Here is a 13,562-nt window from a genome sequence, read left to right as displayed (position 1 = left end):
CTGAGATCTTTTGGAAGGCTCTGCTTTTAGGCAAATAAGGAATTTTGAGAACTCAGATGCCTTTAATTCAAAATAATTCGTATGTAAAAACTGCGTAGTTTGAAATGGCAATATAGTGATCCACTTCACTACTCAATAAATATTGGTTCCCCCATGCCTTGCTTAAATTGGGATGAATGACATTGCAGAGGGGTGGTCTCTACATCACTCAGGGTCTTAAATTTGAGATTGAGGTGGTAAGTCATTCATTCAGACATTCAAGTACTTACTGCATACGATGTATAAAATGGTGAACAAGAGATCCCGCTCTTGTGAGGTTTACAATGTAGTTATGTCATAAAATAGGCTAAGGTCACCTATAATGTCTCTTAAAAAAACACAGGATTCTCGGTCTCTTATTTTCACAACAATGGCAACTCTAGTATCAGATAACACTATAACATAGATGAGGGAAAAGTAGCACAAAGACTAGCAATACAGTTGCTAGAATTCCTTCCTAATACTTATTATTAGGCATAAAATACATTCTAATGTTCTGGGTTCAATCATGTCTTCTATAAGTAGAACTATGAAGTCAGAATTAAGAAAATTGACTGCAGGTGATTACTCACAACTCCCTAAGGACAGGAAAGGTCATAGCATCCCAGCCTACAATTCCTACTTCCACAGTTCCAAGAGAAATGAAATGTATGTTCTTATAAGAGGAATACATTTGTATGTAATGGCAATGAGAAAACTTGGGTAAAGTTGGAAAACCAAATACCTATAATCAGATGTGTAACCTCAATCAAGTTATGTTCTTTCTTGGTACCTCAGTTTTTTATAAGTAAAATGGAAATAACAGCACCTACGTAGGATTATTGGAGACTAAACGAGCTGGTACTTAGAGGGATACTGGGTATGTGTTAAGCAAATGTTAGCTATTATTTGATCTGTGCTTGAATCAATAACTGATAACTGTAACTTTCTGGGTGAACTTCTCTGAGTTTCAGTTTTATAATCTTAAAAATAAATTGAGATATGGTTTTGACCAGCATTAGCTTGGATAACATGTTAAATATTCTGTGATTATATAGCTGTGTGCCACATGAAGTGAAGTGAAGTTGCTCAGTCGTGTCCGACTCTTTGTGACCCCATGGACTGTAGCCTACCAGGATTCTCCGTCCATGGGATTTCCCAGGCAAGAATACTGGAATGGGTTGCCATTCCCTTCTCCAGGGGATCTTCCCGACCCAGGGATCGAACCCAGGTCTCCTGCAATGCAAGCAGACGCTTTACCCTCTGAGCCACCAGGGAAGCCCCAAGCCCTTAATCAATTAAATCTGGAACTGATACCATAGTTCAAGAGAGTTAGAAAAAGTAACTTGAGAAAGGAGAGAGGGTAAAATAATATGCATAAAATGCTGAAGGTGCATTTAGTCTTTCAAAACACTCCTTCAGCACCTACTATTTCTTATCTCACTATTTATGGTGTTAAAGGGCTAAATCTTTCATGCAAAGGCCAAACTATATCAAGGTAATAGGGAAGGTGAGTGAGGTCAGTAAAGTGAAACAGCCCAGACAAATGAGCTATGTACTCTGGGTTCAGCAAGAAATTCCTGGTCTCTATTTTTTTAAAAAGAATATATTATAGTGGACGGAAGTTAGCACTGTGCTGCCTCCCTCCTTGAGAACTGAAACACTCATTCCCTAGTTGCTGGAAGCTCTCAGCCAAGTGCTTCTCTGGGGATTGCCCTCAGGCCAAGACAGCAACTGCAGGCACATTTTGCCCATTCCTTACCAGTAGCTGTGACTGGTCAATAGGGGGTTTCAGTGCCTGGCCTCCTTGTCTCAAGGTGGGACAATTCTGAAAGGTTATCCTGGCTCTGGGACCTCAGTTAAACAACTCCTCCCCTCCTTCTGACAACATCTACGTCCTGCATTCCCTTTCAGGGCACTTCCAGGGAACTGACCTAACCCACTTACCAAGTTTCAGGTGGGAAGCTTGAGTTTAACATCTTCTTCTCAAATACCCCAGTTACCATCAGCTTCATGGTCCGTAAACACTGGCAGTGCTTCAGGCAGAATGAAGACAAAAGCAAATGGATTTCCTCACAAATATTAACGACAACCTTTTGGAAATATCTCATTGCCTGGCTTACAAATACTTCATCTTGAGTCTCATACAAGTGGAAAAACAACTCCAGAAAAACCAGGTGTGATGGAAGCTGTTCACTGCTACCCAGTGTTTCCATCCACTGAAGTATTGTCCATTTCACCTCCAGTGACATTGTACAGTTAAAAGTTTCCTCCAGTTGTTTCATTCGATCTTCATTCAAAAGGCCGAACAAAAAGCATTTCATCTGTGACAAATGGGGGTCTTTATAACTGCTGCTTTCAAGCACCAGCTCCAAATTTTCAAAAGACTGAAGGGAATCGTCCCTGGCGTCCCAGTTGCCTTCCAACACATAGAACATTGCTGCAAAAAACTCCTGAATGTGTAGGTGGGTGAACACGTAGCAGTTTTCATACTCTGTGTCCTTTTGAAGAATATTTGTGTCTAGGAAAATTGAAACATCAGATTTCACTAACCCATGTCTTCTGAGATTTTCCTTGTAAAATACATATGTCATAGTCCATACTCCTTTGGCAGCCAAGTGGCACAGGCTCCTCAGTTGGGTTTGGCTGGGTAGACCAGGAAAGCTTCTATCTACTTGTGTCAACAAGCTAGAGATACAGCAGGCAAACAGAGAAGTGGTTGTCTTGCAAGTCAGCGTGATATCAGCACCCTTTTCCATTTGCTGCTCCAGACAATTACAAACGACCCAGCACACTGCGGGGACTTTGCACATGTTAAAAAGCATCACACTGTTTCTTAGGCAACTGAATACTTGCAGGGCCCAACTCTGGTCTTCAAAAAACTGGTAAATATATTCCTGTCTTGCATCCTCAGACATACCTAGTAACTGTATAGAATGCCGATTCTTCAACAAAGGCTTTAGTTTCCTCCAAGCTGTGAGTTTTGTCGTCACCAACAAGGATGACTCAGGGAGCATCACTTTTCTCAGCAAACTACTCATGAGGAAGGACACAGGATGTACTTGGGTCCAGTCTGCACACAGCACAAACTCAGGCTCCTCAAAGGCAAAGTTCAGTTCATCAAAACTATCAATAATAAAAAGGAGATGACTTGGCTGGGACATAATCCTTTCAATGGGACCTTCTGTGCTGGGCCAGTCCTTTGACAGCAACTGAACAAAGCTTCTCTCTCTCAACTGGTTGATTTCTCTTGCATTGAGATAAAAAACATAGGTAAATTTCTGCTGGTAGAGGTTGCCCTGTGCCCAATCTAACATCATCATTCTCACCAACGTTGTTTTGCCTATTCCAGCAGCCCCTTGAAGGACCACCGTCTGTGGCTGCTCTTCGGTTCCAACTTCTTCACCAAACAAACGTTCCAACAGTTCTCGGCCTTCCTGAGCAATTTCATGACAGAAATCTCCAGATTTCCCAAGCAAATGGTTCTTATCTAACATGTTGCGAAATTTTTCCCTTATTTGAATTCTGTATTCTGCTCCATCACCTAAGTCAGTTAGAAGGGAGATTGGGAAAAAAAAAAAAAAAAGATACACATGATCAAAATTAATTCTATGATTTGCAATGTTAAGAATATTGGACATAGAGTAGGAGTGATACAGGCTGAAATCAAAGCACAGCTGGTTTAGATGAGAAAAGAATGTAAATAAAAATATTTCTGTGGGTTTAAAACTCATATTATAAATTGTGGAAAAAAATAATTGACAATGCAGAAATTTATGATGGAAAATAAAAATTAGATTCATTCCAGAAGTATTTTTTCTTCTTTGTACTTCTATAGAGAAAAAAAAAAAATGGTATGTATGGAGAACAGAGCCATTCTCCAGATAAAAAGAGAACAAAGGCAACAATTAACACTAACAGCCAGACAGGATCTGAAGACAGATCTGAACTACAGATTAAAGTAATCTGCTTTATACAGATAAAACATTAATGGGCATGAACAGTTGCAAACATGTTTCTCAAGGAGCAAGAGTTGAGCCCCACACTGAGCTTCTCAGCCCTGGGGTCCTGCCCTAGGAAGATGAGCCCATGGAACATTTGGCTTTGAAGACAGCAGGGCTTACTTTCAGGAGAGCCTGGAAGGCTGAGAGAAACACAGACTCTGCTCTTAAAGGGCACACACAAAATCTCACATGTTGAGACCCAGAGTAGAAGCAGTAATATGAAAGGAACTTGAGTAAGTAGCTGATCTTGGAAAGCCTCCCAGGGAGGCAGAAGGCACCTGAGACTTACCCTCACAACACTGACAGCAGCCACTTTGGGAGTTGATTTTACCAGGAAAACACGGGTGCTGGCAAGAGTCATTTTGGAATCCTTCCCCTAGTTCACTAGCACCAGGACCCAGCCATGTCCACCAGCTAGTCAGCACTAGTCTCTGGGGCCCTACCTACCAGCAGGGAAACACCAGCTCTAAGATATCTTAGGCTCCTCAGTCAGCTTCCCCGGAATCCAGCCCCAACCACCAGTGGGCCAGCAATGGCCCTGGAATCTGGTCTCATCTACCACCTGTAGGACCCCCAGTCCATAGCCAAACCTGGATCCGCCCATCAGTGGGTCAGCACCAGCCCTGGAACCCCGCAGAGCTCCACAGCTGGTCACATCGGGATCTGGCTCCACCCAACAACAGACCAGCTAGTCCTGGCACCCCTGTACTCCCAAAGCCAGGCACTTGTGATCTGGCCCTACCCACCACCAGGTCATCCCAGACTCTGTAACCAGTCACAACATGCCCCAACCCCACCCAGTGGCAGGTCAACATCAGCTCTAGCAAACCTGGGCTTCAAGCCAGCCACAACCCAGCCCCCCTCACCAGTGGGACAGCACCAGACAAGGACCCCCCAGGCCATGCCGCCAGCTCCTCTGAGATCAGTTCCACCAGCAGCCAGTAGCCTCTGCATGAGGCAGGGCCTAGCAACCAACTGGACCAGGGGCCAGCCATGCCTACCAGTGCATCCACAGTAGCCAGCCCTGCCACAACAGAAGGGCCCATGGGGCCTGCACAGGGGCCACCCCCAGACCATAGGGCTCTGCTGACCAGGGGGAAGTGTGCTGCTGGGCCTCGTAGGACAGACCTACCTAATACATAGACACAGACACAAACACGAGGAGGCTAGACAATATGCTACTAAACAGCCAATGGATCACTGAAGAAATCAAAGAGGAAATCAAAAAATACCCAGAGATAAATGAAAATGAAACCACAATGATCCAAATCCTACAGGATCCAGCAAAAGCAGTCCTAAGAGGGAAGTTGATAGCAATAAAATCTTACCTCAGGAAACAAGAAAAATCACAAACAAATAACCTAACATCTAAAACTAGAGAAAGAAGAACAAACAAACCTAAAAATAGGAGAAGGAAATAAATTACAAAAATTAGAGCAGAAATAAATGAAACAGAGATAAAACTATAGCAAAGATCAATGAAACTAAAAGCTGATTCTTTGAAAAGATACACAAAATTGATAAACATTTAGACAGACTCACCAGGAAAAAAAGGGAGCAGGCTCAAATCAATAAAATTAGAAATGAAAAAGAAGAAATTACATGGGACACCACGGAAATAGAAAGGATAAGCAGAGACTACCACAAGAAACTATATACCAATAAAATGGACAACCTGGAAGAAATGGACAAATTCTTAGAAAGATACAATCTCTCAAGATTGAACCATGAATAAATAAAATACATGAACAGATGAATCGCAAGTACTGAAGTTGAAACTGTGGACCATAACAAAGGTCTAGGACCACGGCTTCACAGGTGACTTCCATCAAACATTTAGAGAAGACTTAAAATCTAACCTTCTGAAACAATTCCAAAAAATTTCAGGGGAAGTAATACTTCCAAATCCATTCTATGAGGCCACCATAACCTTGATACCAAAATCAGACAAAGATCCCAGAGAAAATTACAGGCCAATATCACCATTGAACGTAGACGTAAAAACCCACAACAAAACACAGCAATCCAAATTCAACAACACATTAAAAGGATCATACACCATGATCAAGTGGGATTTATCCCCAAGGAGAGTTCAGTATCTGCAAATCAATAAGTGTGAGACTGCATTAACAAATAACAAAAATCATACAATTATTTAAATAGATGCCAAAAAAGCTTCTGACAAAATTCATATCCATTTAGGATAAAAACTCTCCAGAAAGTGAAGATGACCATATCACCCAAGGCAACCTACAGATTCAATGCAATCCCCATCTGAATACTAATGGGATTCCTTCCTCCATACATTCTCTCAGAACATAGTATATTTTTCATTCACAGCACACATCTCAAGCTGGAATTACTTTAATTTTTTTAAAGTATATCATTCTTTTCTTTGTTCTACTAAGGCCTTCAGTACAAACATCTAACAAAGTTCAGATCCCACTAAATTATCCTTATTTCTCCCTCAGGAGAAGGTATGGTATTAGAAGTCAGATACTCCTTTTTATGGTATAACATCTCAGACGTTGCTGCACTTTATAAAAATCAGGGTTACAAGGATAATCTACTTTCTTTGTAATACTTTATCTATCTTCCAAATTTTACAAAGTAAATTTCTATGGAGGTAGAATCTTGGTTTCCTAAATTTACAGCTCCTTATATTGTATCAGAAATCACGGCCCAAGCAGGAACTTATCTTCAGAATCATTTGATACAATAGGAAATTTTTATTTATTAGTTCTTGGAACAAAGTAGACTCTCAATTATTTCTTGAATGAAATAATGTAGCCCATTAAAAAGCAGCATAGCTGAGTTAAGAACAAAGGCTTCTCATATGGTCCCATTTTCTGTGTATTATATTTCAATTTATAGAAACTGGGATTCAGCTAATATAGAATTCAAAACAAAGCAGGGCGACTGGAAATGGTATTGAATTAGGACTAAGAAAACCTGGTCCTAGAAATTACATTTTATGTAGATTAGTTGGTCACCATCCTGGAACTCAATTACAGTATCATTTTGAACAGAAGAGATGCAACAAGCCAAATTTTCCCTGCCAACTCTTACGAACTCTTATGAACTCTTCAGTCCATAAAACAAGATATTAAGATACCTTTGTTCATCAGACTATCAAGTGACAGGGTCATTTCTAAAGACTCTGAATTAACACGGTCCTGTGTCTGATTTTGTCCAGAGAGCTGGTTTTGCCAATTCTTTCTGAATGATAATCACTGCTGCTGCTGCTAAGTCGCATCAGTCGTGTCCGACTCTGTGCAACCCCATAGACGGCAGCCCACCAGGCTCCCCCATCCCTGGGATTCTCCAGGCAAGAACACTGGAGTAGGTTGCCATTTCCTTCTCCAATGCATGAAAGTGAAAAGTGAAAGGGAAGTCACTCAGTCATGTCCGACCCTCATCGACCCCATGGACTGCAGCCTTCCAGGCTCCTCCGACCATGGGATTTTCCAGACAAGAGTACTGAATTGGGGTGCCATTGCCTTCTCCATGATAATCACTGAGCAGGTAGTATATCGTAAGAAATTAGCAGGAGTTGAACAAAAGTCTCCTGAGAGATAATCTTCCCCCATTATGCTTCAAAAGCTCAAACCTCCCAAATCTGACAAAAAGCCCACCTACTTACCCAGCACTGCTTCCTGATCACCCTGTACCTCTCTGGCCTCGGTGTCCTCTGTTCTCATGGTCTGGGCAGTCCCTGCAACAGATTCCAAAAGGAACATGAGATTTACCAAACACAAGAATTTGCTGACAGCCACACAGGGGCCAGAATTTTCCTCAGTGGTCCAATTCTATGATCACCTGGATTTAAGAAACTAGAGCCAACAGAGCCCCAGACTCCACCAGCTTAGCTGACGGAAAAGTGATGTGGTGAGAACACTGAAGCAGGACACTTCTCGCCATGCCTCCCACCCTGTAACTCTAAGGCAAGTGGTCTAGTCTAAGCCTAAGTAAGGGTCTGTACTGACCTCATAGGGATGTGGTGAGGCTCAAAAGAAACAATGGATATACATTTTGGAGCTGTAAAGCCTTAAATGTGAGTAAGGAATTTTAGATGTCTACAGTATTTCACACCTAGGAATGACAAAAAATAGTTTTTATGTCCCTTAATATTTTTTTTTGCCCATTCCTCATATTTCAGCAAAAATTTAAGGTCATATTTGAGTATTCTTAAAATTTAGGCCAGCCTAATTACTTTATTTGGAGAAGGTAATGGCAACCCACTCCAGTACTGTTGCCTGGAAAATCCCATGGATGGAGGAGCCTGGTAGGCTGCATTCCATGGGGTCGCTAAGAGTCAGCCACGACTGAGCGACTTCACTTTGACTTCTCATTTTCATACACTGGAGAAGGAAATGGCAACCCACTCCAGTGTTCTTGCCTGGAGAATCCCAGGGACAGGGGATCCTGGTGGGCTGCCATCTATGGGGTCGCACAGAGTCGGACACGACTGAAGCGACTTCGCAGCAGCAGCAATTACTTTATTTGTAGTTTAGGCAAAAGAACACTAGGTGGGGTAATTCTTTCTAATCATTCTGTTCTTTTAATCATTTCAATCGGTACCAGATGGATGAATTACTGCCAATTAAGGAGCCATACTCTGGAGAAGGGCATGGCAACCCACTCCAGAATTCTTGCCTGGAGAACCCCATGGACAGAGGAGCCTGGCAGGCTACAGTCCATGGGGTTGCACAGAGTCGGACACGACTGAAGCGACTTAGCATAGCATATCCTAAGGAGCCATACTGAACAACAGTACTCAAAACTCTTCAGCCTTTTAGTGCTCCTCAAATGATCTAACAAACTCCCATTATATACCTGACCACCATGGAACTTATGTACCAGAGAATGGCCTGGACTTCATTCCCAAATCCCTTTCACAGAATCAATGGGCTCCAGGAAGCACCCCCTTCTCCCCACCCCTAGGTATGTCTCCAACATCACTCACAGTTGATCTCTGCTTTTGCTCTCTGACACAGATCCTTCAGGTTCATCTTGCCAAAGATACTGAGAGCCACCTCCCAGGCTTGCTCTCCTGGATAATACTTGCTCATCAAGTCAGCCAAATCCTTCCGCTTGGCTTTCTTCACTTCAGACCAGGGTATCCTGCAGGACCTGGGTTCCAGGGTCTCATTCTTTAGAAATGACTTGAATCTAATTAATTCCTCTTTGTTTAGCTCCTCCAAATACAATAGCAGCCCAAAATCAGAAAAGAAGGAGGAAGACGACAAATGCGTCATCTTGTCTATGGATTAATATTCAAGCTTCAGTGGGGAAGATAATCCAAAGAACATGGGATAACTGGGACCTGTGGAAAAGTAAGATTAGAGAATGAAATACCTCTAAAAACACAGACTAATTCAACAAACTTATTGAAGCCCACTGTTTCAGGCTCAGTACTAACCTCCTGTCTACTGTAATATATTTTCTATCATAAAAGCATTTCTCTAATTATGTTTCTTTCACCTTCCCCAGAGTTTCTCCCAGCCCCATGCTTATGAGCTGTAAGAAATCAAGGAAGGCAATCCATCTCTCATTACTCTTCTGCAAAGCAAGGACATCAGAACCAATTTCAGAGGACCATGGTCTGGATTAAATGAGGCAGAGTTCATGTATCACCTGGCTCAGAACAGGCTCCTACTAAGTACTGGCAAATTTCTTCATTCACTCTCTCCCCTACCAACACCCAGCATACATCTCAAACTATAAAATGTTATTATTGTACCTCCACCATTACTCTTAAAGCATGACATGCAATTGGCATATGTCATCTTTTTCCTAGTCTGGTCATGTCAACTCTAGTCATAAATCCATACCAGCTCCTGATAATCTGTGTTCCCGAGCTCACAAGCTCCTTTCACATCTATTCAATACCAAAATTATTATAGGTGAATTCAAATGTAAAGCCCTTCCAAAAGAGCATTCTCACCCATCCCTGACCTCGACTCTCATGACCTCATTCCACTCCAGCACTTCACTCCAATGTTCTCACTCAGACTTTATCATCAACAACTACTCAAACTCTGTAGAATCTTTTAAACTCTTAAACTAATACTTTCTAGTTAACTGAACAGTTTCATCCCCTCACTCCCATGACAGTTCTTCAGATGCTATTAAATCTTAGTCTTCTGAGCCCTGTGTTTTCCTTATTTATCAGCCATCTTAACAGCCTTATTCAATTTCTCATTTAGCACAGGAACTCCAGTTAATCATTTAAATCTTAAGTTCAAGTTCCCCATTACCTCTTCAGTGATTTGCCTAAAGAGACAGAGCTAGTAAGTGATACACCTGGAACTCATCCTAGATCTTCAAGCCCTCCTCTCCTTTCCAGCCTTTCATAGGCCACCTGCTACTCTGGCCAGTGGAACTGGAAAAGATGAATAGGGGAAGAAAAAAATGTACAGAGGGAAATTTTACTTCTTAAACAGAAGGTGAATTATCTCAAAATTACAAGGTAAATTAGGACTTTCTCATATAGTAATTGGTGAGTTATCAGCTGTTTCAGGATTATTTTTGTTTGTTTTAATGGCACTGTAGAAATACTCTACATTATCGATAGAATCCAACCAAAACAGGTTCTACAATAATTTTTTAAAAGAAGCAAAAAGGAGGCAATTTGAGGAAATTTCAAAGGAACACTACAATTTCTCCAGAACATACAAAATATGGTAGGTGAGGGAAAATGCGATATAGAATACCACACCCTCAACTTCCTGCCCAGAAATGTACAGTTATCACTGCAGGGGGGCTTATCTGTTCCTTCTTTTCCTGTAACAAAAGATGTGAGCGCTAGCTCCTTTTCTACAGCTCATTCCTTCACCTGTGATCTGAATCTTATCAGCATCAGGAATTAAGGGACTTAGTCCATCAAAAATTCTCTTCCCTTCTCGAGCCTCAATTTCTCCCTGTCCTCTAGGTCCTTCTCACCAGCATTTAAACATGCCCAAGTCCACCTTAGTATTTTACAAATATTTCCTTTACTCCACATCTCCTTCATCTTCAAACATCCTCCGTCTTCTATACTTTCCCTATTATACCTCCTCAGTCCCCTGTAATCTAACTTTTGCTATCCCAGTTTCACTGGGAAAACTCATACCAATGATCACTGTTGTAAAACCCAATAGGTAGGCATTTGGGGGATTCAATTTTTATATTTTTAAATAATAAAAATAACAGTACCTACCTCTGCAAGGATTAGAAGATAATGCATGCCCCTAATTTATAGGGTCCCATATATATAATATTACAATTTTAACAGTGTCTTAATTCTTGATGTCCTCTTTGGCTCTTATAATACCTCATACTTCATCTTCCTCCTGTCTTTCTAGGTGTTCCTTTGAGCCAAGATTTGTAACTTCTGAATCCCTTGGGTTTCTACAGAATGATATCTACAACTCTGATAGAGTACAATATGCCTTGGCCTCTTTTCCAAAGATTTTATGTTGTTCTTTAAGGATTTTTCTTTTTTTCCTGTTTTGTGATCATCCTTTGCTTGTATTTTTGGGAAGAAGAAAGCAGATGTTATCTGGTGTGACTCTTGTTTCTGGAAAGGCATTCATAAATTCCAAAATGTTCTGAACTAGAATAGAAACCCATGGACTAAGAGGATCTATTTCAATTTGCAAATTTATTGATGGAAATTTTTACCACCTATGATAATTAAAGAATATTTGCTCAAAATAAGTTATTCTCTCAGCATGTATTAATAATTATCATATTTCTTGAGAACCTACTGAGATAGTTTATGAAAATGTTCTCTAGTCCCCAAAGCTTGGTTTTATCTACATTTTACAGATACATGGACTTAGAACTTAATAAGTTTGCCCAGGTTACAGAGTTGACAAGGAACTTATCAGGCTACAAAGCTCATTTTCTTTCTACTATCAACCACTTGCCTTTTAATTTTATTTTTCAGGGACTGGAAATTCTGATTTAATGAAATCTGCATGACTATGCTCTGATACCTGACTTTTGCTCAACACTGGGCTAGGGGAAAGGGAAGACTTCTAAATATATAATGGCAGAACATAAGGAAGGAGGGATTCTTTTCCAAAGAGGGTAGAGATGACAAGGTCTTGGAAAAGTTGCATTCTATGTAAGAAACAGGATATTCCTACCCTTTTCATGTGTTTCTGCCTGACTTCCTTTATAGGGCCACTTGAATCTCCTATAACAGTTTCTCAACCTCACCACCATTAACATCTTTTGCCAGATGATTCTTTATTTGGGGGACACTGTAAGTGCACTGTATGATGTTCAGTGGCCTTCCTGGACGCTGCCCACCACATGCCATTAGAACCTCAATCTCCCACAGCTGTGAAGATATGTCTTTGGACATTGCCCTATGTCCCCAGGGGAGCATATTGCCCCAGTTGAAACCAATTTCAAAGCTTTAACCTCCACTGCTGTATATACAACTCATCAGCCCTTCTCTGTCATTACTGTAACAAATCAAAGAAACAGTAGACAGCTCAGGAAAAGGCAGCATGTAAGACAAGAAATGTAACTGTGAAGGGAAACATTCAGTGAAGATTATTAGGACAACTTGTAAACCATTCAGACAAAAATTCTTATCCTCACATAACAAATCTCAGATACATAAATCAGTACATTGTTAAAGCAGACTGGGATAAAGCAGAGCATATTCATTACACCTTAGGAGATCAGGAACTTAGCAGCTTGGGAAAATTAAGGGAAATGATCAAGAATCAGGATAACTATCAGGAGATACATTGTTAAATATGTTGAAAATAAAACTTCTTGTCCATAGGAATTCAAATGCAAAAAGTAAACTGAAAACAGCTAATGTTTATAGGAAATTTGACAAGTAAAGGGCTGAAGTTTAAATTAGTAAAACCACTTTAGAACTGTTGGCATTAACTATTAATGAGGGCTCCTTGGAGAAACTGTTGATTCTAGAGCTGAGGCTGGGAGTATATGAGCTGAGTCTAGAGCTTCTTGTTATGCCAGAAAGTAAGGAAAGGAAAAGGATTAGGAACATCAGAAATACACAAGAACAAACCCAAAAGAGCTCCCAGTGGCAAAAGTAAATAACATTGTATTGGATTATAACCTAAAGGCTAAGTGTCTCTAAGTCCAAACTGATAGATAAAGGACTGAAAAAATAAATTAATGGGGGTGGGGTGGGGAGAGACAAATCTTACAAAAGAATTCCAAATACTTTACGTAGCAGTTTCCTCCTCCAGGAGGTAGATCTTACCCCCAGCCCACTACCACCTAGGAGTGTGAACCGTGAAGAAACCTGGCAAACACTGGTGATGAAGGTTAATATCATCAACCATAAGTCACCACTGACAGTATATACCACTGATGTGACTGATGAGAAAGGCTTATAACCACTGTGATATTCTTCTCCTAAATCTGTAATCCAGTCTAACCATGAGGAAAATATTAGACAGACTTAAATAAAATGCTACAAAATACCTGGCCAGTACTTCTCAAAACTATCAAGATCAAAAATAAGGAAATAAGGAAAGACTGAGCTCTTTCCTATCTTGCAAG

The 13,562-nt window shown here is 40.8% G+C and overlaps 1 protein-coding gene across 1 annotated transcript in view; it reads right to left on the bottom strand.

The window, feature by feature from the left end:
- NLRP14 (NLR family pyrin domain containing 14) overlaps positions 1-9,342 on the bottom strand; it is a 38,142-nt gene extending 28,800 nt beyond the window's left edge. Inside the window, exons 1-3 of the mRNA XM_027561944.1 lie at positions 8,989-9,342; positions 7,666-7,737; positions 1,966-3,562 (exon numbers count right to left, since the gene is read on the bottom strand). Coding sequence (XP_027417745.1) covers positions 1,966-3,562; positions 7,666-7,737; positions 8,989-9,280 — 1,961 coding nt within the window. The 5' untranslated portion in view covers positions 9,281-9,342. The remainder of the gene's footprint in view (positions 1-1,965; positions 3,563-7,665; positions 7,738-8,988) is intronic.
- Between the last annotated feature and the right edge of the window lie 4,220 nt (positions 9,343-13,562).

The sequence above is a fragment of the Bos indicus x Bos taurus genome, chromosome 15 (assembly GCF_003369695.1).
Source record: "Bos indicus x Bos taurus breed Angus x Brahman F1 hybrid chromosome 15, Bos_hybrid_MaternalHap_v2.0, whole genome shotgun sequence".
In the NCBI taxonomy this organism is placed as follows: domain Eukaryota; kingdom Metazoa; phylum Chordata; class Mammalia; order Artiodactyla; family Bovidae; genus Bos; species Bos indicus x Bos taurus.
This window is presented reverse-complemented; position numbering and strand designations above follow the sequence as displayed.